Below are 23,387 nucleotides of genomic sequence, written 5' to 3'. Positions count from 1 at the left end.
GGGCTTCCTCGGTCGCTCCCCACATTCGCGGCGCCTCCTTCCCTGACGGAGGCACTTGGACCCGGGCTCTGCGCTGGCGGACGCGGACATGGTGGCCCTGCTGTTGCTTCCCCTGCTGTGGGGGGGTGAGTGGGCCGAGGGGGGAGGGGCGGCAAGGGTGGGGGAGGGGCCGCAGCTGCAGCGGAGCCTCTGTGTCCCCCAGGGTCCCTGCAGGACGACCAAGGGTACGAGCTCCGAGTGCAGGACTCAGTGACGGTGCAGGCGTGCCTGGGCGTCCACGTGCCCTTCTCCTTCTCCTACCCTCGGAGGTCGTGGCCCTTCTCTGGCGAACCCTTCATCTATTGGTTCCGGGAAGGGGACAACATACACCACAGTGATCCTGTGGCCACAAACAACCCATGGAGACAAGTGAAGCCAGAGACCCAGGGCCGATTCCACCTCCTCGGGGACCCCAGGAAAAAGAACTGGTCCCTGAACATCAGAGATGCCAGGATGAGCGACACAGGAGTTTACGTCTTCCGAGTGGAGGCAGACGATGTGAAATACAGTTACAGAGATAAGAAGCTGAATTTGCAGGTGACAGGTATGGCAGGGGCCCAGGAGAGGACCCTGGGACGTGGAGACTCCCGTATTAGAACAGGAACAGGACACAGGACCACTGCCTGCTCCAGGTCTCGGGGTTTAGGGGTTCAGAAGAGACACAGGACCTGGGGTGAGCTGTGGCTCTGAGGCACGGGTCCCTCTCAGGGTCCCACTCTGGGCCCCCACCCCCCTGGGGCCCAGGCATCTCCCTCTGTCCTCCTCAGCCCCAACACAGAAACCTGACATCCATTTTCTGGAGGCTCTGGAGTCCGGCCGCCCCACAAACCTGACCTGCCGCCTGTCTCTAGTCTGTGATGGGGGAAGAGCTTTCTCATTCTCCTGGGCGGGGGATGCCCTTGACGCCGTGGACCCAGAGACCCTCCAGTCCTCGGTGCTGACCTTCACCCCGAGGCGCCGGGACCATGGCAGCAACCTCACCTGTCGTGTGGAACTCCAAGGAGATCAAGTGACCATGGAGAGAACCATCCGGCTCAATGTCTCCTGTGAGTTTGGAGGGGGGCTGGGTCCCTGAGGGCAGTCGGCATGTGTGTGTGTGTGTGTGTGTGTGTGTGTGGAGGGCAGGGATGGAACGAGGGCCAGCTCACTCTTTTATGGATCTGAGCGTTGGGAGCCGAGGTGGGGAGAGGCCATGAAGGGCAGCCATCCCCGCTCCCTGGTTTCCTTCCTTGGGTGCTGGGTCAGTCTGCATCCCACTCCTCGCCTCTGAAGCAAGGCCGTATCTTTCCATCCTAGACGCTCCGTGGAACCTCAGCATCAACCTGTGCTTCAGAAATGTCACAGGTAGGAAAGGACCGCTCTTCTCCAGGGCTGGGTCCAGCTCCTGGGACCACCTCCAAGCAGAGAGGGTGGGATTAGGGCTTGACTGCCATCACGTATGGGAAGAGCAAGGATAAAAATCACCACCCTCCCTCCCCCACCTCCCAGGCACTAGTCCACACACAGGTTCAATACATATATACACACACACACACATACATATATACATGCACACACATACATATATACATGCACATACACACATATCCAATCCACATCTCTACACATACACACAGACACATACAGAAACGCACATACACACATGCACATGCAACACACACACACAAATATGCACCTACACACGCATGGACATGCACACACAGGCCACACACACATACACACCACACACATACGCACTCACGCACTCTGGTCAAAGCCCATTTCGCTTCACCACGGTTCTGCTCTGTGGCTTTCCTCCACAGAAGCCTCCTGAGTCCCATTTCCTGGTGCCTTCACTGCCTCAGTTTCCCAAGGCTTGAGGCTCTCTGTGCTCTTTCCACCAAGCAGCCCGGGCACGTCCCACTGAGACACTGAGCCTCCCCTGAAGATACTAGGCCTGGCCACGTTGGGTCAAGCTCCTTCGGGTGTGAGGGTCCAGCCTGGGAAGCCACAGCGAAGCAAGCTAGCGGGCCAGGGGAAGAGAGGGAGACGCCAACTAGATGCTGGGAGGGCGGGAGGGGTGAGACCTCGGCCTCCGCTAGCTCTCGCTGCGCTTTCCCCCAAAGACCTCAAGGCTCTGCAGAACAGGGCCTCGGCCCTTCTCATCTCGGAGAGCCCGGCGCTGCGACTGCTGTGTGTTGCTGACAGCAACCCCCCCGCACGGCTGGGCTGGTTCCGGGCGTCCCCAGCCCTGAACGCCACCCGCATCTCCAGCACCAAGATCCTGGAGCTGCCAGGCTTAGGCGCTGCAGAAGGAGAATTCACGTGCCGAGCTCAGAACCCTCTGGGCTCTCAAAATACCTCTGTGAGCCTCTCCGTGGTCTGTGAGTGCGGGAGCCCCTGGGGGCAGGACACTTGGGCCCAGGTGAGGGGGGAGGCACCGCTGACTCTCCTCCCTCTGTACAGACCCCCCGCAGCTGCTGGGACCCTCCTGCTCCCCGGAGGATGAGGGTCTGCATTGCAGCTGCTCCTGCCGAGCTCAGCCGGCCCCCTCCCTGCGCTGGCGGCTGGGGGAGGGGCTGCTGGAGGGGAATTTCAGCAACGCCTCCTTCAAGGTCACCTCCAGCTCGGCTGGGCCCTGGTCCAACAGCTCCCTGAGCCTCAGCGAGGGGCTCAGTTCTGGCCTCAGACTCAGCTGCGAGGCCCAGAACATCCACGGGGCCCAGAGCGCCACTGTCCTGCTGCTGCCAGGTCAGGGGGCCTGTTGGGGGCAGAGGCTTAGGGGGAAAGGAGTTAAGGTCCTAGAAGACGATGCCTGGTGGGAGCGGGGCTGGGGCCTGGACGGAAGGCGGTTGCTCGGGCAGGCTGCGCCATCTCAGACCTGAAGGGCTTCTCCAGCAAGTTCCGCAAGGAGGTGGGAAGGCAAGAGACTGACTCCCGGGAGTGAGCTCATCTCACAGCCCTCTCCTCTGCAGGGAAACCGGCATCCCTGACCGGAGTGCTTGGTGGGGCCCTTGCAGGTGCTGGTGCTATGGTCCTGCTGTCACTGTGCTTGTGCCTTATCTTCTTTTGCATGTAAGCCTGTGTTCTTGGGGAGGCATACAGGGAGGTGTGTGGTAGGCAGTCCAGAGAAAGGTCACTTAATCCCAGAAAGGCAGAGCTGAGGAGACTAGATCCAGAGGGGGTCTTTTTTTTTGCAGGGGGTGGGGAATGGGTAACAGCCTTCGTGAGATAGAATTCCCATACATTTAAGGTGTACAATTCATTGGTTTTTAGTCTATTCAGAGTTGTGTGTCCATCACCGTGATTTTGATAGAACTTTTTCATTAGCCCATGAAATGAAACCAAAAGGAAACCCACACCCCTTGTCATCCCATCCGATTCGTCCCCTGCCCTAGACAACCACTAATCTGTTTTCCGTCCCTCTATTCTGGACATTTCATATAAGTGGAATCATAAAATACGTGGTCCCTTGTGACTGACTTCTTTCGCTTAGCGTGATGTTTTCAAGGTTCGTGCATGTTGTGGCATGTGTCAGTACTTCGTTCCTTTTTATTTCCAAATAATGTTCCCTTGTATGAATGGAGCACATTTCTACTCATCCGTTCATCCACTGATGGACATTTGGGTTGTTTCCACTTTTTGGCTATCATTTGCCAATAATAATAACATTCATGTGCAAGTTTTCATGTGTAAGTGGGGTGTTTAGTGATGGAAATTCAGTCTTGGCCAAGGTCCTGGTCATCCAAGAGGTTGAAGCACTCACTTGCACGTCAGGAAGGCCTCCGAGTCCGGTTCCAGGGTCCGGATGCCTCAGTTGTCTTACCAGGGAGTGGGGACAGCCTGCTTACCTTTGCCCGAGCCATCCTGGCTGCAGTTTCTTCTCTTCTCTTACATTGTTTTCTTCTCTTAGAGTGAAAGCCCTCAGAAAGCAGGCAGCCAGGAGACCAGAGGGCGTGGATAGTGAAGACCCCGTCATGGGTACCATCGCCTGGGTGAGTGATGTGGGCGTCTTCTCCTGCAGTGGGAGCCCTGGGCATGTCCACTCGGTGGCCAGACTGAGCTCCTCAGTATTTCCTGCTCCTCCCTGGTCTTCACTATCAATGTGTATCTCTTCACAGTGACACTTACCTCTACTGGGGTGTCATCTGTCTGTGTGCCGAGAATTATCTTTATTCTCTCAGTAGGTGCAGCAGTGAGTGAAATGTAATGACTTATTTGATTGATTTTATATTCTTCCAATTTGCTAAGCTCTCCTGTTAGTTCTAATAATTTGTATATAGACTTTTTTTTTTTTTGGCCACATCGTGTGGCATGACATGCAGGATCTTAGTTCCCTGACCAGGGATCGAACCCGTGCCCCCTGCAGTGGAAGGGCAGAGTCTTAACCACTGGACTGCCAGGGAAGTCCCAACATAGAAGTATTTTTAATGGATTTTTGCAATCTAAAAAATATTACAGGTTGGTCTTGGGTGCCACTCAGAATCTTTGAGGATTTCAAATTCAATGATCATATTATCTGCAAAATAATAACAGCTTATTTCTTCCCTTTGATCCTAACTAAGCATTTCCTTCTTTTTTCTTGTCTTAATATCCTGGCTAAGATTCCAAACCCGAATAGAAGTGGTGATCATGGGTATCCTATATTACTCCTGGCTTTGAAGGAAAGGCACCCACTATTCCATTTAAGTTTAACCAATCCATTTAAGTTGGTTTTTGCTGTAGGTTTTTGTTTTGTTTTTTAGTGTAGATAACCTAAACTTCATCAGGGTAAGGAAGTTCTTTTCTATCACTAAATAACTTTAAGTTTTTATCATACATCTCAGTTGAACTTTTCAGATACATCTAGTAATATGATTTTCCCCCCAATCTGTTACCAATGGTGAATGAAACAGTTAGATTTTTGTAACATGAAACTACTCTAGCATTCCTGAGAAAAGACCAAATTGTTCAGTGTGTGGGGGGGTTTTTTTGTTTGTTTTTTTTTGTTTTTTTTACCCCCTAGTAGATTCAGTTTGCTAAACTTTTGTTGAGCACTTTTGCACATATATGCAAGAGTAAAATGGACCTCTTGTATTCCTTTCTCTCCGTGTTGTTTGCTTGTTTGAGTATCAAGATAATAGTGAGGAACTGGAGAATATTCCCATTTTTTCTATTATCTGAGAGTGTATAAAACTGAAATGACCCGTTTCTTGAATGATTAATGTGTCGCTCGTATTACCACCTGCGCCTCCTCTTGTCTTTATGTGCAGTTTTCCTAATTCAGTCATTTTATGTGTCCGTTAGTGAGCTTTTCTTTCCCTAAAAATTTGTTCATTTAACCTAAGTTTTATAATTTTTTGACAAAAGGTTATGGGTAGTAGTCTCTTAATTGCGTACTGTTTAATTAGGATTACTTCCCCTTTTACATTCCTGACATCAGTTTTTTGTGACTTTTTTTTTTTTTGGCCGCTTGGTGCGGCCTGGGGGATCTTAGTTCCCCAACCAGGGATCAAATCTACAGCCCCTACATTGGGAGCACAGAGTCTTAACCACTGAACTGCCAGGGAAGTCCCTCTTTTTTTTTTTTTCCTAGACAATTCTTGGTAATCGTTTGCCTATTTTTTATTATTAGTTTTAAAAAAACAGCTTTGGGGATTGTTGATTTCTCACTGTATCTTTGTTTTCCATTTTATTAATTTTTATTCTTATTTCCTTAGCACCTCCCACTGACTTGCTTTGGTTTATTCCAATGTTCTTTCACTACGTTTTTAAGCTGGATACTTAGCTTATTAATATATAGCACACTTCTTTCATTATAAAAGTATTTTTGGATAAATTTCTCTCAGAATACGACTTTAATTTCATTCCACACATTTTGAAATGTGTTATTTTAAGATCATTCAGTTCTAAATATTGCTAAAACCCTATTGTGATTTCTTTCTGGAATCTTAAATTATTGGGGATTTAAAAAAAATTCCAAATGTATGGGGATTTAAAAACATCTTTCCATCCTTAAATTCTAACTAAATTGAGTTTTTTCTCAGAGTGCATGGTTTTTATGATACCTATTTTTTAAATTTGTTGAGACTTGATCTGTGGCCTGGTATGTGATGAATGTTTGTAAATATTTCCTATATGCTTCAGAAAAAAATATATTTCCTATTTCATAAGTTCCAGGTAAGATGAGTAGGCCAGTGTGTTAACTGTATTGTTCAAATCCAAATCCATATCTTTCCTAATAGGTCTTCCTGACCTATCAATATTTGAAATCTTACATTATGATAGTTTACTTGTCAATTTTTCCCTGGAGGTCTATCAAATATATTTCTTATAATTGATGTATTTTTAAATTAAAACTGTATATTTTAGAAGTATTGTATCTTAGTGAATTGAACATTTTATCACACTTAATCACATGTAGTGATCGTCTTTGTGCCTACTGATACTTTTTGTTTTAAAGTCTATTTGGTTAGATCTTAAAACAGATACACCAATTTGTCATTCGTCAGTTAGAAAGGATTTCTCCATCCTTTCCTCTCCCCGCCCCCCTCCAACATTTTATTTATGCTTTGGCAGTGATTCTTTTAAATAGTGTATAACCAGGTTTTAAAAAATGCAATTTGACATCCTCTGTTGAGTTCACTCTATTTGTATTTATTGTGGTTATTGATACATGTGGATTTCTTTGTACTATTTTACCTCTTTCTTCTGTTTGGTTCCATTTTTTTTCAATATTTCATTTTCTCCTTTCTTATTTAAAAATTTAACATCTCTGTCTTACACCTAACAAAAAGAACTCGAGTGCTTTTATATCTATTGGTTTCCCCTCTGTCCACCCTCTACTGTAATGTTGGTTCTTTTTCTAGATCTCCAGTTTTCATTCTGGGTAATTATGAACACACTTAACATTTTTCCATTCTCTGGTCTTTTAACAAATATATATACAGGTACACTTTTTCCTGAGGTATTTATTTGAGCACCTTTGTATCCTATATTTCTTGCGTGTGGTTTCTTAGTTTTGTTATTTTTATTTGAATTCTTTTTATTTGAATTCTTCCTCCCAACGTGTTCTCATTTGGGTTTTCCTGTATTAAGACTTGTGTCTGAAAATATTTTTATGCCCCTACAGTTGAATTTCATTTGGCAGGATATTAATTCCAGGATCAAGGTGATTTCGCTTCAATGCTTTGAACACTTTATTCATTGTTTCTTGTACCCAGTATCGCTGTTAGAAATCTTAGGTCTCGCACATTGGTAGGTAATCCACTCATTCTCCCTGGAAAGGTTTATACGTTTCTCCTTGGTTTTGATATTCTTAAGAATACTCTATTTGGATGTGGGCTTTTCCTTGTCTGTTTTCTTGTGTTTTGGGGGTCCTTTGAGCTGAAGTGGTTCATTTTTTCTTTAATTCTGGCAATTTTATCTCCACTATTTTTGTCCAAATATTTCTTCTTCTTTTAATTTCCTTTTTATCTCATTTGGGGACTGTTGGGATTTCCCTGGCGGTCCAGTGGTTAAGACTCCATGCTTCCAATGCAGGGGCGGAGGGTTGGATCCCTGGTTGGGGAACTAAGATCCCACATGCCATGTGGCGTGGCCAAAAAGAAAAAAAAACAAGCATATCATTTGGGGACTATTATAATCTGAGTTGAGATTTTCTATTTCTGTCCTCTATCTATTGTAACTTTTCTTTTTTTTTTTTAAATTATTTATTAATTATTTATTAATTATTTTAATTTTTGGCTGTGTTGGGGCTTTGTTTCTGTGCGAGGGCTTCCTCCCGCTGCGGCGAGCGGGGGCCACTCTTCATCGCGGTGCGCGGGCCTCTCACTATCGCGGCCTCTCTTGTTGAGGAGCAGAGGCTCCAGACGCTCAGGCTCAGTAGTTGTGGCTCACGGGCCCAGTTGCTCCGCGGCATGTGGGATCTTCCCAGACCAGGGCTCGAACCCATGTCCCCTGCATTGGCAGGCAGATTCTCAACCACTGCGCCGCCAGGGAAGCCCTCTTTTCTTTTTTTAAAAAAATATTTATTTTGGTTGTGCCAGGTTCTAGTTGCAGCACGCATGCGGGATCTAGTTCCCCAACGAGGGATTGAACCCTGGCCCCCTTAATTGGGAGCGCGGAGTCTTACCTACTGGACCACCAGGGAAGTTCCAACTATTCTTTTCATATGTTGTGTTCTTCATCCTTCCCTACTTCCTTCTAGGGGCGACGTCAGAGGCCCTTCCAGCTCACTGACGTGCCTTCAATTGTATTCATTCTATTCTTCATTCCGCCATTGGGGTCTTCCTATTCTATTTTTCAGACATAATATTTCCACTTTTTACAGAACTGCATACACATTTCCTTCTCACATAATTTACGTGATTACATGACTTCTTGTTTTACATTTTATGTACATAATTTCTGATGTATATAATTTCCTTTTTTTCCTCGCACTTTTGAGATATATTTGACATACAGCACTGTATAAGTTTAAGGTGTACAGAATAATGATTTGACTCACATACATCATGAAATGATTAGCACAGTACGTTTAGCAGACATCCATCATCTCATATAGATACAAAATTAAAGAAATAGAAAGAATTTTTCCTTGTGATGAGAACTCAGGATTTACTCACTTAATAACTTTCATATATAACATAGAGCAGTGTCAATTATAATCATCCTGTTGTACATTACATTCCTAGTACTTATTTATCTTATAACTGGAAGTTTGTACCTTTTGACCACTGTCATCCAATTCCCCCTCCCCCAGTCTCCCACCTCTGATCACCACAAATCTGATCTCTTTTTCTATGAGTTTGCTTGTTTGTTCATTTTTGAAGTATAATTGACCGACAACACTATGTTAGTTCCTGTTACACAACATAGTGATTCAATATTTCTGTATGTTTCAAAATGATCACCATGATGTCTAGTTACAATATGTCATCATACAAAGATATTGCAGAGTTATTGACTGATGTACCTAATTTCTTATTCTCACTTTCACGATGGTAATATCATCACTCACTTCTCTTAGTGCATTTAGCGTGCTTAGTTTAAACCCTTGATCAAAGTGTTCTAATGCTTGTGCTTTGGAGGTACAGGAAGTTCCCAGGTTCCGTTGGTTTGTTTTCCTTCTGGGACATTTACACTCCACAGGTGTCCAGTCCTGTGAGCTGGGAGGGCATATTCCCCTGGGGATGTTAGTTACTCTGTCTGGAGTATTGATTGGGTGAAGGTGAAGGGCAGATGATAGTCTGTGTCAGCTCAAAGGAGCAACGGGGACCAGCCCCAGGGTGGAGCTCCCCCAGGCACCAAAACCACTGCCCATCATTCCCACTTCCTGTCCCCGCAAGAAAGCAGCTTAAGTCACCCCTTTGCCTTCTGACCCTCAGAGAGAAGGAGCTTTGGGCAGGGACTCTTCGTGGATTTTGATCCACTAGACTCTGTAGTTTGGAAAGGAGAAAATGATGACAAAAATCCCAAAGGCCAGTGAGGTTCCAAGTCTACTTTTCTTCTCTTCACTCCAGGGAAACTACGGTGCTTATCCAGCACTTACCTCTGGGCACCTGCATATCACTGCCCTGTCCACGCTCTCTGAATTCTGCAGGCAATGATTGTCCCAAGGCAAGAGTAGAAGAGAGAAAGGAGCAGAATTCAAGCACATTTGAGGGGAAACATCCTCTCATCAACAAGGCAGATTCCCCAGCCCTGGGCTGCAGCACATCACCTCCCCGACCCCATTTGTTCACATTAGCCTTTACTTCCCCCCCAGGGACTTCGGTGTGATCAACTGATTAATCAAGCAATCGACTAATTGATTTCTAAAACTTTGTCATCCTGGAGTTCCATCTGTAGTTCTTCTATTGTTGGATCTTGGTGAATAGAGCCAGTGGCATGTGTGAATTCACTATCTTGACAGGAACCGTGACAGAGAGCTTTGTTTTCCCCATTATTTTACTCTCAACCTTTCTGTAACTTTCATACTGTAGGCAGAATAGTAAAGCGATGAGCTTCATAGGCCCTGGAGTTCAACTTCCTGTGTTCAAGTCCTCGATCCAACCACTTCCAAGCTGTGTGACCTTGGACAAGTTAGTTAACCTCTCTGTTTCTTTATTTTCTCTTCTGGAAATGAGACCGTGGATATGGTGGTAACTGTTTCATTGGGTTGTTACGAGAAATGCTTAGAAATGTGCCTAGGTCATGGGGAAATTGCTTACAACTGTTACCTAATGTTACTATTCTCCACTCTAATAAGGAACTGCATGAAGGCAGGTATTTGGGGCTGTTTCAGTTCCTCTTATGTCCTCATTTGCAAGAACGGCACCTAACTCATAGCCAGCACTTGGCAAAGAGGTATTGAATGAAAGAATGCACATATCACTTTCTCCTGTTTATTAATCTGAGCTGCATGTTGCCTTATGATGACCAATTTAATCCCTTCTTAATATATGGTAAGGCTATTATTAATGGACGCACATCCTTATTTCTCCCTCTTTGGCTGCAGTAGCGTCAATACACCTAGCTGCTTTGTCATTTCATTTTACCTTGCTCATGTCTGATATGGGCAGCTCTGTCTGGATATTCTATTTTTTTTCTGAGGTCATAAAACCATTTGTTCCTAACCTGGAACTCGTTTTTTTTTTCTTTCTGAGCTACTTTTGAAGGCTAATGTTGATTTCAACACACTCTTCTATAGCATGATGATGTAGGGGTGTGGGCAGACTTGAGAGAGAAAAGGGAATGGCTTACCAGTGTCTGGGTACCATCTTTGCTGGGAGACTTGGGTCCTGCTTTATTTTCATTTTTGTTTTATGGAGCCCAGGCCCAGGATCCAGAATTGCCATCTCTTTTTAAAAATTATTTATTTATTTATTTTTGGCTGTGTTGGGTCTTCGTTGCTGCGTGCGGGCTTTCTCTAGTTGTGGAGAGTGGGGGCTACTCTTCGTTGTGGTGTGTGGGCTTCTCATTGCGGTGGCTTCTCTTGTTGCGGAGCACGGGCTCTAGGCATGCATGCTTCAGTAGTTGTGGCACGCGGGCTCAGTAGTTACGGCACACGGGCTCAGTAGTTGTGTTTCGCAGGCTCTAGAGCGCAGACTCAGTAGTTGTGGCGCATGGACTTAGTTGCTCCGTGGCATGTGGGATCTTCCTGGACCAGGGCTTGAACCTGTGTCCCCTGCATCGGCAGGCGGATTCTTAACCACTGCACCACCAGGGAAGCCAGAATTGCCATCTCTTTTCTAGTTTCTGCATAAGCTATCTCACAACACACCGCGAAGTTAGAAATTTCCTTTGTTTACTTGTCTCTAATCCAGTGCTCCTAGCAGACTGTAAGCTGCCTGAGGTCAGGGTCCATGTCTGTTTTCTCACACAGTCCATCTGGCCCCTCGCCCAGGACTTGGCATGGGAGACACTGTCAATAACACAGCAGACCTGGGTTTGAGTCCTGGCTCTGCCATTTACTATATGAGTGACCTTGGGCAAGTTACTTTACCCCTCCCCACCTCAGTTTCCCTACCTGTAAAATGGGGATAATGAGAGTATCATTCATACTGGGGCTTTTTGTGAAGGTGAAATACGATTTGTAAGCCCTTGATATGGCCTAATCAGTCTTAGTATTACAAAATTGTAAATGAATGAGTGAATATTTGAGTTCATAGGAAACACGTGTGGAATAAGAAGATGAATGAATAAATGTCCCATCAGGCTGACTTTCCCTTGGAGGGGAAAGTGCCTGCCTTACTCCTTCTCTGACTCCCTTTTCTCCCTTTTACTCAGGGTTCCAGGCAAAAGCCCTGGCCAGACGGCCCCCCAGACCAGACGTCATCCCCTGCAGAGGATGTCCTGCCTTCAGGGGAGCAACAGGAGCTCCATTACGCTTCCCTCAGCTTTCACGGGATGAAGTCTTGGGAGCCTTTGGACCAGGAGGCCACCAGCACCACCGAGTACTCAGAGATCAAAACAAGCTAATGAGTACTCGCCCAGAGCTTGGTCCTGGCTGGAGGAATCACAGCCTCTGTGGGGAAGAGGAGAAGTCAGGGACTAGTTGATGAAGCCTTTGTGGCAGTGTTAGCATTAACTACCGTGTGAGTGTCCCCAGGTAGAGCAGAAAGAAGACAGGTGATAGGACTAGAGAGACTTGGGCTCAATCAAATGCAGGTTCCAGCACTTCCTAAGGCATCGTTAGCAAGCAATTCACTTCATCTCTCTGTGTCTCAGTGTTCCGTTCTGTAAATCAGAGATCATGTGTCTTACCTCAAAGTCGTGTGAGAATTAAAGAAAGAACACATAAAAATCAACCAACAGAGGTCCCATCATGTGGCGTGCGCTTAGTGTCTTCTGGTTTCTCTTCCTCGAACAGAAAGGTCCTCCTGGCAAGTTCTCCTGAGGCTGGGGGTGACTAGTGTTGACCTGAAAAAAATCGACGGCCAGACATTTCTCCAGCAAACATGGGTTTATTCCGCATTAGCTGAGCATGGCAACTTGGGGTCTGCAACCATTGTGAGCCATGTGCAAGTGCTGACACAGCAAGGGAAGGAGACTGCTTTTACAGAGGGGCAAAGGAAGTTGGGGGCTAGAGTAAACAAAGAGTCCCTGGCTTTTCATTGGCTGAGTCCTTGCCAGGAAAGAAGAGCAGTCTCTCTTCTTCCTGTTGGGCTCTACTATCATCACAGGGGGTGAAAGCTCCCCCTCTGGTCTCCTGACTCTATTAAATTGAGGCTTCATTTTATTTATTTTTTACAACAGGCACAGAGGAAAGGGTGGCAACTTGTTGATGTCATTCTCCTTCCCAGAACTCTTCGAAGCCTCCCCAGGGAGAGATCAGCCCCTCAGCCTGACATTCGGTTCATAATCTTTATCTCCCTGCCTCACTCTTATCTGTCAATTCTTGCAGCACATTTCCTTCACTTCCTGACCTCCAATCCCTTCCCTATCTCATTTACGGACCCTAAAGGGATCTTCCCAACAGCCAGAGGGCTGACCCTTATTCTCCTGCACAAACCTGTCTGTGGCTTCCTGGTCTTAGTACATTGCACGCATCTGTCCCAGCATTTAAAGTCCTTCATGGGGACTTCCCTGGTGGCACAGTGGTTAAGAATCTGCCCACCAATGCAGGGGACACAGGTTCGATCCCTGGTCTGGGAAGATCCCACATGCCGCAGAGCAACTAAGCCCATGTGCCACAACTACTGAGCCCGCGCTCTAAAGCCCACGGGCCGCGACTACTGAGCCCGCGTGCCACAACTACTGAAGCCCGTGCGCCTAGAGCCCATGCTCTGCAACAAGAGAAGCCACCGCAATGAGAAGCCCGCGCACCACAACAAAGAGTAGCCCCCGCTCGTCGCAACTAGAGAAAAGCCTGTGTGCAGCAACGAAGACCCAACGCAGCCAAAAATAAATAAAATAAAATAAATTAATTTATATATAAAAAAGACCAATTACCTTCCAAAGAAGAGCAGTTTGACTGACTTATCAAATAGCACCATGGAGAGCAGAAGAAAGCAAATACTATCTTGAAATATAATTTTATAACCTATACTCTGTAAAGATAATTCAAAGATGAGGAAGCAGTACAATTTAGAACAAATAAATGGGGGGTTCTTTACCTGTAGAGTAACAATAGAAGATAGTTTAAAAATTCCTGACAATAGGGATTTCCCCAGAGGTCCAGTGGTTAAGACTCGGCCTTCCAATGCAGGGGGCGTGGGTTCGATCCCTGGTCAGGGAACTAAGATCCCACATGATGTGGGGTGCGACCAAAAACTTAAAAAGATTTCCTGACAATAGCAACAGCTGAGTCCAAAGCTGAGGGCAGGGAGAGGTAAGTGGACTTTACATTTCCTAATATCTGCAGATTATCCAGGAGGAGATAGAGGTTTTCATTTACTTTAATAGGTTAATTATGCATGCAGGAATTTTATGGTAATGACGACAAGAATAGAATCAGAATGTATGACTTACAAACTAGAAGTCTTTAAAAGTATCCTATAAAAAGCTTAGTAAATCAAAAGAAGACAAGAATGGAGAGATAAAATAATGTGAAATTGGTGGCACATATAGAAAATAAAATGTAACGTGGGGTACCTACATTGACTATATTGGATAAATGCTTCAGTTAAAAACAGAGAGTCAGCTTGGATTCTTATTCCAAGTATATGCTCTTTATAATATATGCATCTAAATTATAAGGATAGAGAAGGTCAAATGTAAAAGCAGACAAAATTAGATACCATGACAACATTAATTAAAAAAGAAACCCTTCTGAAGCCCCTCCGACTTAGGTGCCCTGCTGGCCTAAGGCTCAGGACCTTGTGCCTGTGGATTGGGGTCCTTGAGAAGAGTTGGGGTTTTCCTGAACTCAGTGCCCAGCTATGATCCAGAACCATGGACAGCGTCAACCCTTCAGCTAGGACCTCCCCAGGGTCTGGCAGGGTGATTGGAGTGCCCCCTGGGGGCAGATCCCTAACCTGTCTCAATTGCAGAGGAAAGAGGGCTGGGGGAATGGGAGTGGTGACATTCTGTCCCTCAGGACAGAGGTGCCCATCAGGGGACAGCCAATTCCTCCTCAGTCTCCCCTGAAATTCTCCTCATCCTAGGGAAGAGGGGACTTAGCTTCAGAGACACAATGTATTTCTCACAGTTCCTTGCCCCTCGGGGCTGACTCTACCCTCACCCCCTGCAGAAAATCTTCCCTGTGTCAGATTCCTCCCCTTTCTCCCCTCACTTTCCAGTACGGTGATAGTTTGCTCTTGTTTTTAATCCTTTCTCATACTGTCATGGAACTCTGGATGACAGAGAACATGGTTTATGATCATTTTCTATGCCTGGCGCTCTGCCACGTCCTGATTCAGCTCAAATAAAGGAATGAAGTATCAGAAGTCTGGTTTAGCTGATGGGTCACAGAAATAAATTCTAAGTTTTCCTTTATTCTCCATGAACGGTAAATATTCAGATTGGGGAAAAGATCTTGTGGCCTCAGTGGACCACAGCATGGAGAGAGTTATCATGAAGTACAGAGGAAGCCAGGCAAGGTCAGGAAAAAGTAGCAGTGGGGTAAGGAGAGGAAGCTTCGATAGATACCATAAAGAGGGGAGACTCTCTGAGGCTGGAGGAATTGTACAGAAGTTAGAACTCATTCTGAAGGTGCGAGTGCAGGGCTCATGGGAAACCTGAGAACGGACCGAGAGCCACATACAAATCCAGTGGCTTTCTGAACTGAAATTGACACCAGAAACCTGCAAACATCACACCCAATTCTGGGTCTGGACCCAGCACCCCAGTTCTCAGTTTCAGCCTCTGACCAGAAGGAGCCCCTTGCAGATGAGTTTGAGGTCAGCCATCCCTTCTTGAAGCTTCTTGTGTGATCAGGCCTGGGCTAAGAGCCAGGATTGAGAAGATTCCGTTTCAGGTAGGTCCTGTGCCCCCCACACTCCCCTGCTCTGAGAGAATTCGAGGAGAGCAGCGAGAGACCACAGTCCATCCATTTTCTGAAGGGGATGGAGATGGACACTTGGGGGAGGCAACATGAGTGGCGAGTGGGATGGAAGGAACCACCTTGACAGGTTATCATCAGACCTGGGATAAGAAGAGCTCAGCCTTCACTTCCCTGGTCATCACTGGGGAGAAGGAGAGCTCCTGAAAGAGGGAGGAGTGGAGGCAGCCCAATCCAGAAAGAGTCTCTGGATGACTGCTGCTTCTGAAGCTGCCCTTTATCTCCAGATAGAAGGAACTGATCTGGTGGTGTCAGGCATCCCAGACTTGCCCCATCCAAGCCCAAGCTGCTGCCACTTCCCTGGCTGCGAGTGTATAGGGGTAAGTGGTCTGCAACACGTGACTCTATGCAGGGTCCTTGGTCTCCACTTTGGGGTACAACTTGGAGAAGCACAAAGGGTAGGAGCTGCAGGTATAAAGATTGGGGACACTGTGTAGGACAAAGTGCTTCTTCATGCTCTGACGTTCTTTCATCCTGAAATTTCTAGGTTTACTCTAAAAGAGTCTACATCTTCTGATTTATGGAAGGGGCCAACATAGACTACGATCCTCCTATGCCCATAAACAGACCAGGTCAAAAGCTGCAAGGGAGGATCAAGGACCTTGGGCCTTTTCCATCTCTTTGAGGACCTCCACCTATGACTGCTCTGTGAGCAACAGAGGTGCCAGGATGGGGGCAAGCAGGACACTGGGAGATGGCATGAGGTTCATCCTAGTGTCATACTTTTCTGAGCTCTGGTTCTCTCCGTCCCTCCCCAGTGTTGACCCAGACACCTGACATCTATATCCTGGGGACCCTGGAATCTGGGCACAAGGGAATCCTGAGGGGGTAGGGCACCCAACAACTGGCAAGGGGTGTCTCTGAGTCACCCTCCCCCCAACACACATCTTATGGTCGTGAAGATGCAGAAGCTCTGCATCCTTGCACCTTCTCCACCGCAAGATGCTCAGGTGGATTCAGATCCACTTCATGGCTGCTTGTTCTGGGAAGGAGACATCCTCACCTAGATGGGAGGAATCAGGGAGGCTTCTGGGAGGTCCCTGGAGGATGTGAGCCAGAAGATGGGCAAGGAGGGCACTCCTGACAAGGGACCAGCCCAGCAACGCTCGGAGGTGGGACTGAGGACACCAAGTCTCCCCAGGGGTCAGGCAGGAAGTTTCTGAGCCTCACACCTGTCTGGACTGGCAGGGAAGCAACCCAGAGCCCCCTGGTGGCCAAACTTTAATACGAACAACCAAGTCGGACACCATTTATTGAGCGCTTTATCAAATACAACAGTGCTCTTTGCTAGGAGGCTTTGATTCCATTTTCAGTGGAGGAAATGGAAGACCAGAGAGGTTAAGTCACTGACCCAGGCTCACCCAGCTTTGCCTCTAGAATCTGAGGTCTGGGGAGCTCACCCAGCGGCTCCCTACCCATCACACAGAGATTGGGGGTAAGGACTAAATCCACTGCCTTGAGGAGCCCCAGGCAGACCTGGGTGTAAGCCCCTAGTTGGGGCTCCAGCGAGGTGACCTCAGGCTAGTTGGCCTCAGGTTGTAACAGGGAAGAGTCAAATCTGACTACATGTTGGATCTGTTTCTTTTACTTTAACCTTTGCTTTCCGCTGCTTTTGTTCACTAAAAGGATACTATCTATACATAATGGCCTGCCTCGGGGAACCCTGCCCCTCTGCCTGAAGGTTAAACCAAAGTGCCTTTGTTCAGGGAAACATCCGGACCCTGTCCACCTGTGGATGGATACAAGAAAGAAGAAATTAACACATCCCCTCCCCGAGGCTGGCTATTCCAGGTGATATTTACAAAACTTATGGCCTTTTCACTTTACTTCCTCATCTCCTCACCCTCTCTGTGCTGTAAAAGAAACTGGCAACCAAACCCCGATAAGATGCTTATTTTGAGACTTTAGTCTGCCATCTTCTCGGTCTGCCGGCTTTCCGAATAAAGTCGTATTCCTTGCCTCAACACTTCCGCTCCGATTTATTGGCCTGTGGTGCAGGGAGCAGAGCGAGCTTGGACTCGGTAACAAGGCTACAGCCAATGAGATCATGCTGGGGATGAAATGAGACGGCCTGCCCTGTGCACAGCGCTCACACAGAAGCATCACGATTGCTGTAACTGACGTTCCCATCAAGTTACATGGTTTTGCTTATCCCACTGCAGGCAAACATGAAACCTCAGGCACACAGTAGGCGCTCAAGAAGGGCAGGACTATCTGAGCACGCCCAGAACCCCACAGAGGTACAGGCAAGGAGCCCCCTAATTCCCACTCGCTCAGGAATGGAAAGTTGTTTAGTTCTCTCCTCTCTGAGGCCCAGGAGTCCCCCAGACACCCAGGAGACCTCCGCAGCCCCAGGAGCCCAGAGCCCCAGCTTCTGCAGGATCACAAGTAAGGGGTTCCGACCCCTTTCCAACCTCACACCGAAGCCCGGGCTAAGGTAACTCGGGTTCCTTCACAGTGTCATTTACAGGCGGCCCCGCACTCCCACGTCGTCGGATCCCAGCGGAGAACCGGAGTCTCTAGAAGCCGGGGATGGGCTCCGAAGCCGGGGGTCCGGACGGCTGCGGCTCCCGCGGCGACCCGGCGGCCCCTCCTCGTCCAGCCCCCGGCGGCCCTTGCCGATGGCCAGGCGGGGCCGGCCGCGGTTCAGGCCGTCCAGGAGGGCGCAGGCCTGGCAGAGCGCGCGGCTGGCCAGCGCCCCGCAGCGGGAGCAGGCGCCGGGCGGCGGGGGCCGCGCGGCCGGGGCCAGCGCCAGGCGCTCGGCCGAGTGCACGAGGTCCAGCACCGCCGACGGCCGCGCCGCCTCCAGCAGCTTGAGCAGCTCGCGCGCGTGGCCGCGGAAGGCCTCGGGCGCGTACACGCACTCCTCGGAGAAGTAGTCCAGGCGGCGGAAGTGCGCGTACAGCACCACCTCCTTCTGCGAGGCCAGCTGCAGCGGGCGGCAGCGCGGCAGGGCGCCCCCCTCGCCCGGAGAGCCCAGGCCCCCGCCCCGCGCCAGCCGGCCCGCGTCGCCCCGCAGGAAGTTCATGAGCACCGTCTCCGCCATGTCGTCGGCGTTGTGTCCTGGGGGAGAGACGCGAGCCGGTGAGGAGGGGGCGCGGGGGCCGGCGGGTCCGCGGGACGGCCGGGGGGAGGCTGCGGGTGGACCCCGCGAGAAAGGAGAGGGGAACACACCAGGCTCCCGTGGAGCAACTTGGGGTGCCCTCATTTGCCCCCCTCGTATTGCAAACCAGGCTCTGTGCTCGGTGCCCTTTCAGGTAGTGAGTAAAACTGCTTTACGCTACAGATATAATTTTAGTCTTAGTGAAAAGTGTACTTCAGACTGCACAGACGTCAAAATGGCATTTGATGGAGATGCTCAAGTGGGCTGTTGACACAGGTGCCTCTGGGAATGCAGATTATGGTATTTAGAAGGACCAGGGAGAAAGTAAGTGCATATTTACAGAACAGTCACCATAAATTTGAAGCTAAATCTCTACTTACTCTGCAACTTGTCATCTTATACTTGAGTCTGTAATAAAACACTGGTCTTAGGGCTTCTCAAGTCGGCCATACTTTTCCTCCTCAGGGTCTTTGCATAAGCTGTTTCCTCTGCTCAGAACCTCTCCCCACCCCCTTTTCGTTCTTCACCTAGTTACCCACTCGGCTTCAGGTCTCCGCTCACTCAGGAAACGCTTGCTTAATCTCCACGTTTCTCCCTTCACTAGGTCCTCCTGTGTCATTTTCCTTAGTGTCACAGGAAATAATTATAATCAGGTTATAATTACGTATGTGAGAAACGGACAGGAGCAGAGACTGTCTTGTGCATCATCATAACGGCAAACATTTATATGTTTACTGTTTCTCAGTGTCTTGTCTAAGTGCTTCATACGTAATTCCCATAATTCATCTAATTCCCAGTAACTCTAGGACCTAGATAGTATTAATATCCTCATTATATAAAAGAGGAAACCAAGGTTAGGTAGTTTGTTCTAGGCTATATAGCTTGCATCTGGCACACAATAAATGGTCAACAATTGTTTAAGTAATGATTGGTACAGAGAAAGTGTTATCAAAGAGAAGCGAATAGAGAAAAGGACACAGTTGCGTTCAGACTATAGATGGCTTCTCATGGGAGATACCCCTTCATACCCCTCCTTTTGTGACAAGGGACACAAAGAATGTCATTAATAAAGTGCAGAGAACCACAGCCCTAGCCCCTATAGAGTACCCTATCACCCCTCTATTTGCCAGCGTGTGTGTACAAAGATGATGGCAGTGACTCAAAAGCTTACCATGCCCGTCCTAAGGACACGCACATACTATGAACCTTAAGTGTGCATGCACACCTTCTCCTCCCTGTTTAGTCTCCAATTAGGATATGCGCAGTCTCCTTTACGACCTCTGGGGCACGCGCCTCAGTGGCCTTACAGTGGCCGCCCATCGTCCGCGCATGCGCCCGTTCCTCCCACCGCGCCCCTCTGTGCTGCGCCTGCGCTTACCCGTCACGACGTGCGTGGCTCCCACGCGGCGCGCCCCTTCTTCTAGCGCCCGGCGGCGCAGCACCCCACAGAAGGTGCAACAGGAGCGGCTGCGGCCGGAGCCGGCCGTGCTGCGGGCCACGGCGTCCATCGTCCAGCCCCCGAAGAGCTCTGCGTAGGCCACGACGGTGAGCGGGAGCTCCCAGCGCGCTGCCTGCCGCCGCACGGCCGCCAGCGCCGCGTCCCGGTAGCCGCCGATGCCCTCGTCCACGGCCACGAGGTGCAGCGAGATGGCGAGGCGCGGGGCCAGCTCGCGCAGCACGTGCGCCAGCACAGTGGAGTCCTTGCCGCCCGAGGCGCCCACGGCCACCACGGCGCCGGGCGGCAGCAGGCGGCCCGCGACCACCGTGTGTAGCACCTCGGCCTCGAAGGCGGCGCAGAAGCAGGTGCCGCACAGCGCCTGGCCCGAGCGCGGACGGCGGAGGGCGGCTCGCGCCTTGCGGCAGGAGGCGCACTGCGGGGCGGGCATCGCGGGCTCCTGGCGAGGCGGGAGGGGTCGGCTTCTCCTGGATGGGTGGAGAGGGGAGGCGGGTTACACGTGGATTCCGGATTGCGGGGTCGTTGCCTCCTGGCGGGCTGCCTAGATAGTGCTCAGAGTAAACCCATTGTTTGGAACACTTTTCCCCCAGCACTGTGCAGGCCTGGCACCTTCAAGTCTCAGCTTAAGCTTTCATTCATTCGTTCAACGAATATCCACTCAGTGCCTCCAAAGTGCCCAACATTGGTTAGGCACTGGGGACACAGTAGGAAGCAAAACAGGAAAGGTTGCAGGCACTAAGTTCTAGTGGAGGAGCCGACCCGAAATACTTTTCAGATATAAACAGTAATATGAGGGAACTATCTTATGAGCTGAGGCCAGAAGGAAGAGAAGGAGTTAGGCATTAGATCAAGGTGGTAAGAATTTTCCGGATAGAGTTAATACCAAATGCAAAAGACCTGAAAGGGCAGGTCCTGTCTGTTCTCTTGGCTGGAAGGTGTGTTGGTGGTTCAAGACTGGAGAGGGTCGGGGGCTTGGAGGTTGGCAGGGTGAGGAGCTTGGACTTTATTCTGAGTGAAATAGGAACCGTTGGATGGTTTTAAGCTGGGTAGTCACAGGATCTAATTTCTATTTTAACAGGATTCCTTGGGCTGCGTGTGAATAGAGGGGTGGAGAGTGGCAAGGACAGACATGGGCAGACCAGTGGGGAGGCTCCTGCAGTGATCCAGGTAAGCAGCAGTGGTAGCTCGGAGCAGAGTGGGGACAGTGGAATTGGAGAGAAGTGGTCAGATTCTGGATCGCTTCCGGAGACAAGAGTAGATGGGACTCTGCCAAGTTTTGGGGGACGGCAGTGGATGAAACAGAGGACTCACGACAACTCCGACTTCTGTTTTGACTTGAGCACTTGTAAGGGTAGCGGGACCATTTAGTAAAGAGGTGGTGGGGGTTAGGGAAGAATGGGGAAATATCGTAAGAGGAGTAAGTTTAGGGCAAAGAATCTGGAATTTCTTTTGGGCATGGTAAGATTTGAGGTCCTTTGCTCTGGAAGTCTTTCCAGAACTCTGGGCTGGGTCTGGCGCCTCCTCTGGGCTTCCACGGCCGTCTGACCCTCACCGAAGGCCAGCCCTGACCACTCTAAGGTTGTAATCGGGACAGAAGAGGGTGCGCTCGCACCGCACCCAGCTTGGGCGGTGGGAACAAGGAGTGAGACCCGGCCGGCAGAGTACAAAGCGGGTCAGCAGGGACACCAGCGGCTTAGGGCACTCCCGCGTGGAGGGCCGCTGGGAGACCGGCTTTGGGGGGATCACGGAGGGGAATGCGTGGGAGAAAAATATGGAGACCGTTAACTTCTCCACTGCAGCGCGACCAAGGGCCGAGATCGACCCGCCGAGGCAGGAGGAACTCACCTGAATAGAACCCGCGCCGGACGGTCCAGGCTCAGAGAAAACGCGGAAGCAGGTAAAATAACTACGACTCCCAGAAGGCTTTGGGTCAACCCGCGAATGACTCCCAGGTGCCCGTGCGGCGGTTCGGCCTGGAGCGCTTACGGCTCTCAGACAAGCTGGGCTTACAACTCCCGGCGATCCTCGCGGTGGTGTCTTTCGCTCCCGCCTACGGCTCCCAGAGTGGTCCATGCCAGTGCGGTTCGATTTCCGAGTGCGCCTGCGCAGGAGCTGGTGAGGTGTGTGATTTGGGTGATGCCCTGCGTTGCGCGGTGTGGTTTATTTCAAAGGTGGATGTTCTTCAGATTTTCTGCTCTTGTGGGAGCATGGTAGAGTTTGTGGTGGGGGTGGAGAGGCGTCAGGGCGGGGTACGAAGGGGATAGGGGTGCGAAAGGGAGAGGTAGAGAGGGCGGTGGACCGATTCCAAGGATCGGGATACAGTTTGGGTTTTTGCGCGCGCCCCCACTGACGGGAGAGCGGGTGTGCGCCCCGGCTGAGGACCGCCGCCGTGCGGGCTGGGGGCGTTATGCTTGCACGGAGCCGAAAGGTAGTGGTTTGCGGTTCTCTCTGCGGGTTCGGGGCATAAACGCGGTGAGCAGATATGCGCGCACCTGGGTCAGGGGCCAGTGCTCACGCCTCCTGCCTGGTGGAGTTGAAGGCAGAGCTCGGGATGGAAGGCAGGTGAGACCCGTAAGACGGAGGGTTCCCCGGGGAACAAGTCCTCCCAAACCAAAAAACGGAGCACCTTCCCAAGAGTCAACCGGAGCCCTGATCCCCAGGTCCAAGCTTTCAGCCCCCTAATTGCCGCCTCTCTTGCATGTTATATTCTGAGATCCTTCTGTGTCTACTCCTGTGAAGCCCTTGAGAGGGTAGTGATGGGGGACATTTGGGTGTCTGAACCTATTTGTTGAAGCCTGGTCATCAGGTTCATTCATTTGTTAATCATTTCCTGAGGCTTTCTGTGCGCCAGGTCCTATTCTCTGGGACACAGGTGTACCAGGCCTGGTTGGGGAGGTAAGGATGGCACAGCTTGATGTGGAGGTTCCAGATGTCAGGTGCTGCAGGAACCCAGAGATAACAGGTGCTGCCAACCAGGGCATGGGGCGTGGGGGGCACTTAATAAGGAGTTAGCATGTGCCAGACACCGGCGCTCTGCACTTCTCTTGCACCATCTCAAGTTCCTCGTCTGTAAAATGGGGGTGATGATCATAGTACCTGCCTCACAGAGTGTGTGTGAAAATAAATGAGTTAACAGCAAAGTGTTTATTGACCAAACCATAAACTTTTATAATTTTCGTGTCATTTAAGTCTCATAACCAGGCATGGCTGCCTTTTCTGGGGGGCTAGGCCTAAGTTTTCTTTTAAAGCAAGCCGTGAGTTGGGAATTTCAAAATCTCAGGCAACCTACAGATAATCTAAGGCAGTTCTCAGTTGGATGTGAGTTTATCCCCAAGAGAATATTT

At 49.5% G+C, this 23,387-nt stretch overlaps 3 protein-coding genes across 3 annotated transcripts in view; 2 read left to right on the top strand and 1 right to left on the bottom strand.

The window, feature by feature from the left end:
• The first annotated feature begins 28 nt into the window (after nucleotides 1-28).
• On the top strand, nucleotides 29-11,961 carry LOC103001299 (sialic acid-binding Ig-like lectin 5). Its single transcript, XM_057533665.1, has 9 exons — nucleotides 29-125; nucleotides 203-583; nucleotides 807-1,085; nucleotides 1,336-1,383; nucleotides 2,145-2,402; nucleotides 2,485-2,769; nucleotides 2,994-3,093; nucleotides 3,932-4,013; nucleotides 11,770-11,961. The coding sequence occupies exons 1-9, from the start codon at nucleotides 89-91 to the stop codon at nucleotides 11,959-11,961; spliced, it is 1,662 nt and encodes a 553-aa protein (XP_057389648.1). The 5' UTR covers nucleotides 29-88.
• Nucleotides 11,962-16,719: 4,758 nt separating this feature from the next.
• On the bottom strand, nucleotides 16,720-22,033 carry LOC130705668 (cytoplasmic tRNA 2-thiolation protein 1-like). Its single transcript, XM_057533607.1, is given in 4 exon segments — nucleotides 16,720-18,051; nucleotides 18,054-18,547; nucleotides 19,966-20,510; nucleotides 21,889-22,033. Coding segments are annotated over 3 exon segments (1,050 nt in total). The 5' UTR covers nucleotides 20,474-20,510; nucleotides 21,889-22,033; the 3' UTR covers nucleotides 16,720-18,003.
• LOC114237663 (myeloid cell surface antigen CD33-like) overlaps nucleotides 18,483-23,387 on the top strand; it is a 52,087-nt gene continuing 47,182 nt past the window's right edge. Inside the window, exons 1-3 of the mRNA XM_057533614.1 lie at nucleotides 18,483-18,568; nucleotides 21,122-21,210; nucleotides 21,843-21,940. The gene's annotated coding sequence lies outside the window, so the exon portion shown is untranslated. The remainder of the gene's footprint in view (nucleotides 18,569-21,121; nucleotides 21,211-21,842; nucleotides 21,941-23,387) is intronic.

This window comes from Balaenoptera acutorostrata, chromosome 19 (assembly GCF_949987535.1).
Source record: "Balaenoptera acutorostrata chromosome 19, mBalAcu1.1, whole genome shotgun sequence".
NCBI lineage: Eukaryota > Metazoa > Chordata > Mammalia > Artiodactyla > Balaenopteridae > Balaenoptera > Balaenoptera acutorostrata.
The sequence above is the reverse complement of the archived record's forward strand: the minus strand, read 5'-3'. Positions and strand labels throughout refer to the sequence as shown.